The sequence below is a fragment of the Apis dorsata genome, unplaced genomic scaffold (assembly GCF_000469605.1).
Source record: "Apis dorsata unplaced genomic scaffold, Apis dorsata 1.3 scaffold_289, whole genome shotgun sequence".
NCBI lineage: Eukaryota > Metazoa > Arthropoda > Insecta > Hymenoptera > Apidae > Apis > Apis dorsata.
The window spans coordinates 61,617-65,872 of record NW_006263564.1 but is presented as its reverse complement, the minus strand read 5'-3'; the positions used below and the strand labels follow the sequence as shown (position 1 = coordinate 65,872).

Genomic DNA, 4,256 nt, shown 5'->3' with positions numbered 1-4,256 from the left:
CAGAATGAGGATTAACATTTTTGAGATGAAGATATAGAAAAAGAATCGTTTAATAATCTTTTTCTAAAAGACTATCTTTCCTAAAATTGTTCTTATCATTTTCCAAGAATCGATATGGATCGTTTGCGAAAATTATTGTAAATTATTGTTTTCTCTATTTCGGACATTTCCCAAAGTTGGAGCGGCTTACACTTTCGAGAGAAACCTTTCTTTCACGCGCGTCAACGTACTTGGACGTTGAAAAGAAAACTTACTCGCCGACCGGCCGGTGGCTGCCTATTATCTTTATATACCTCGACCTATCCTGACCTCGAATGCACCGATCGCTCCCGCTTCTTGGATCGTGTTATTATAAATTGCTCGATCCCATGGATCAAAAATCACAAAGGATAATGGAGAAATTTGGCGCGAACCTTGCTTTTCCCCGACACTTTGCGATATCTCGATTGAAACTGTACCGTCAATCAACAACATTAAATTGCAGTTAAAATCAAGTACAACCACAATAATTTCCACTTTGATTCTTTTCTTAGAAACCAATTCTAACAACATTCTATTCTGGAACAGGATTGATTAATCGTCACAAGATTAAATTAAAACCTAGATTAAATAATCGAATTTATACAATTTACATAATCGAGTTGTTTAACTAACTCAGTTAAATAAAGTAGTCTTTGTTCAAATATGGCTATTAGTTATTTGTGTCTAATTAATCCTCGAAACGAGGCGTGGAAAATGAAGCAGAATAATGTAATATCTTCCTAGAAACGAGAAGAATAATTCGAATGATAATTTCAACATGGCTAACCTCCTTGCGAAAGAAATTGCAATACACGCGTTCGTCTAGGGACTTTTCACCCAAAGGGTTGGCAATTGCGAATTTAAACTCATTGCAATTTCTTCGAATCTTTCTGATCCTTGAGAAACTTAATTACTCTCAATTTAATAACAATAATAATAATAATAAAACATTCTTAATTTTCAAATTCTTTTTTGAACTTTATTAGAAACTTTTTATTTCTCTCCAAATCCATCGAATCAGAAAAAATTCGTCAACAACGTAACGAGAAAGGTTATGTAACAAGTTGCAGATATAAGGGTGGATCTATCCACCTCGTTCAAAGTTAAATTATTCCAAATAAAGAGCGTGCCTCTCTCTCTCTCTCTCTCTCTCTGGCGAATATCTACATCCATGGAGACATTCGTTTACTCTTAATTAACGATGCCAGAGAGGGGGGAGGGGAGAGGGAAGAGAGGATAGAAAGACGGCAGGATTAATTGCGCGCAATCAGATCAGTGGTAATTAATTGCCTCGTGTGTTCTGGCCCACTTTATTTCAACGATGGAAACTTGGTTGAAACGGGAAATAATTTGGCTTGGAAATAATTTCAGAGGCGGGGAAAAGATTTGTCCCGATTCTATTCCATATAAGAGGTCGATTAATCGGATCTTGGACGGGGTATGATTTCTTTGGTTGGTTTGTTTGGAGAACGATTGGAATGGAAATTGATTGCTTAATTATTTTGGATGACTTTTTCTCGGCGAATTTTAAAAAATTTTAAAACTTTTATATTCTTAATTATTGAGTAAATATTCTTTGCGCAAAGAGGAATTATTATTCTAGTCGAAGCGATTATTCCAAAGAAATTTCATCATTTTTTTAAAAAATGAATGATGAAATGATGTTCGAGCATCAGAGTCGATCCGCTTCTCGCATAATCTCACCAATTCGCAATTATTATTATTATTATTACAATTATTTCAATTATTAAATTTTCTCGAGCATCCTCGAAAACTGTTACTTGATCGTATTATTCTAACTAACAATATTAGTTTTATGTCACAATTCCTCCTCTGTTTTCCATTTCACGAATTTGTTTCATGGAAAAATGTACAATACAACAATGTAAAATACATNGGGGAAAAAAAATATCTTCCACGCGAGATAATGACTCGAGAGAAGGGAGGAGGGGGAGGGAGGAAGGGGAGAGGAGAGGAGGGGTGATTCGCGCGATTACGCATTATGCTAAACACGCGAGAATGGCTTTTTAAATGGGACATCTCTCTACGTTTTATATAAGAGGACTCCACCCTTTACTCCCCTCCTCCTGTGATGAGAGGGAGGGGGAGCGTGATTTTCGAATGGCAAAGGGGGAGAGGAGTAGCGTAAGCAGCCAGGCGAATTAAACGCAATTTTCGTCCGCGTGCGAGGTATGCATAACAAATTGTCAGGGAGAGGGGGAGGGAGGTTTGAACGTCTTTATACTTTGAAACTGGCGCGATTATTGGAGAGCAGAGTTTCTCAATCGATTTTCTTCCCCCGCGTGGGACGTTTGATATTGACACTGGTAATAGTTCTTTTTTTTTGGTTTTTTCTAGAGGATCAACAAGTTGAACGAAGTTTTTTTAAATTTTATATATCCCTCTTTCCCCCCTTTTTTGAGTAATTCGCAAGCTTGTTTATATAAGGGTGATTAATTGTAGTTGTAGAATTGTGGATTTTCTCGATCGATCTCTACGATCTCTAGGTTTTTAGACGACTTGTAACGAAGTTTTTAAATTTTATCCTTGCATAATCTGCAGTCTTATTTAATAAGAATTCGCATGTAATTCTTTTTTTTTTTAAATTAGCTCTTTTAAATTTTATCTCATGGCATGTAATTTCTTTTTAAAAATCCTTTTTTCGTTTTCGAATGGATATAGCTTTTTAGAAGATCTTGTAACAAAATTTTTAAATTTTATTCTCCTTTCTCTATAATTTGCAATCTTATTTAATAACAATTATAGTCGTCGAATTATGGATTTGTCGATCTTTTTCTTCGCGCCATCTAGTTGACTATCGTAATTTTAGAAATTGTAAAATAAAAAAAAATAATGGAATTAGATACTTTTGGATACTTACTTTCCTTTAGAAGATCTTATTTAACAAGCAAATCTTGTATCTCTCCAATAATTACAGAAATTATAAATACAAAATTCCACAATTTACCTAACGTTTCACTTTCAGAAGATCTTATTCAACAAGGATCGCTATTGTTACACGATTTTTGCTTTTAAAAAACGAATTTAAGACAATCTCGAATTTGGAAATCAAAAATTCTCGAAATCTCGATCGCAAAATTGAAAAAAAATGCAAAGTTGAGAGCTGCTGACGCGATCTGATAGTAGGCAGAAAAGTGCGCGCTTCCGTCCCCCACGACGATTACAATCCAATTATTATTCCTGCATAAACTGCAGCTCTTTTTCTCGAAACGACTTGGCCAACGTCGTCCTCGTCGTCGTCGTCGTCGTTTCGACCGTTTCGATCGTTTGTACTCGATCCGCCTGATCGATCGTCGCGTTTCGACCAAAGATAATAAAAAGAGGAAGGACGGAGAGGGTCGACCAGAAATTGAAAATTAAATCGATTTCCGAATTTCTCGACCAGCATCGACCCACGTGTTTTTTTTTATCCTTATTTTATTATCCTTTTTTTTCATGTGCTGCGATCATGGGTCCTCCACCATCATCCAGGATCCGACATCCGTGAGTACTGGACTCTCTTATTAATTCAATTACTCGTGAAAATTTATCGCACGGTTATGAAATATTTCGTGCAAAATCTCTTATTGATTAAATGCGAAAAATTTTTCTATTCGCTCGATCGGTAAAGAAGATCGATAACCGGCTACCGTTCTATTATCTCTTATCCTTTTCTACTCAATTCATCGCCAACCTCGATCTAAAATATCGAATCCAACGAGAGGGAGGGGAAAAGCACACGCTCATCACCCCCTCACGCAATAAGATAAAAGGTAACGGAATAAGGAAAAGTGAACGAAGCCGTTGGCGCGAGCGGACGGGTTTCTTTCCGTGATCGATTCGCGCAGGCCCGAAAAAAAGGTCTCGCGCGTATCGCGTTTCGCTCGTTGCGCCCGAGCCGCGAACAACAACGCCACCTCGCTTCGATCGGTCTGGGTGGGTGTTGTGCGGCAGCAAAAAGTTGCTCCCGCCCCGAAACGGCTCGGCTACGAAAAATCGCCGAGTTTCACGCCGGTTGAACGCAACGCCCGCTTCTTGCCCGGCGAACTCGAATCCGAAGGCGAACGATGAATTTCTAATTAACACGTTTGTCGTAAGATGGCCAGCTCTCGCCTGTGACGCGGCGTTTCCTTCGCTTCTTATGCGGTATTCCCTCTCCTTTTTTCGTCTCTGTCGTCCTGGGAGAGACGGTTGATTGAGTTCTCTCTGTCTCTGTCTCTCTCTCTCTCTCTCTC

At 38.2% G+C, this 4,256-nt stretch overlaps 1 protein-coding gene across 1 annotated transcript in view; it reads left to right on the top strand.

Annotated features, from left to right (window-relative positions):
- LOC102676145 (ankyrin repeat domain-containing protein SOWAHB-like) overlaps positions 1-4,256 on the top strand; it is a gene marked incomplete at its 5' end in the record, with an annotated part of 139,656 nt that overhangs the window by 75,456 nt on the left and 59,944 nt on the right. Inside the window, one exon of the mRNA XM_006616948.2 lies at positions 3,514-3,525. Coding sequence (XP_006617011.2) covers positions 3,514-3,525 — 12 coding nt within the window. The remainder of the gene's footprint in view (positions 1-3,513; positions 3,526-4,256) is intronic.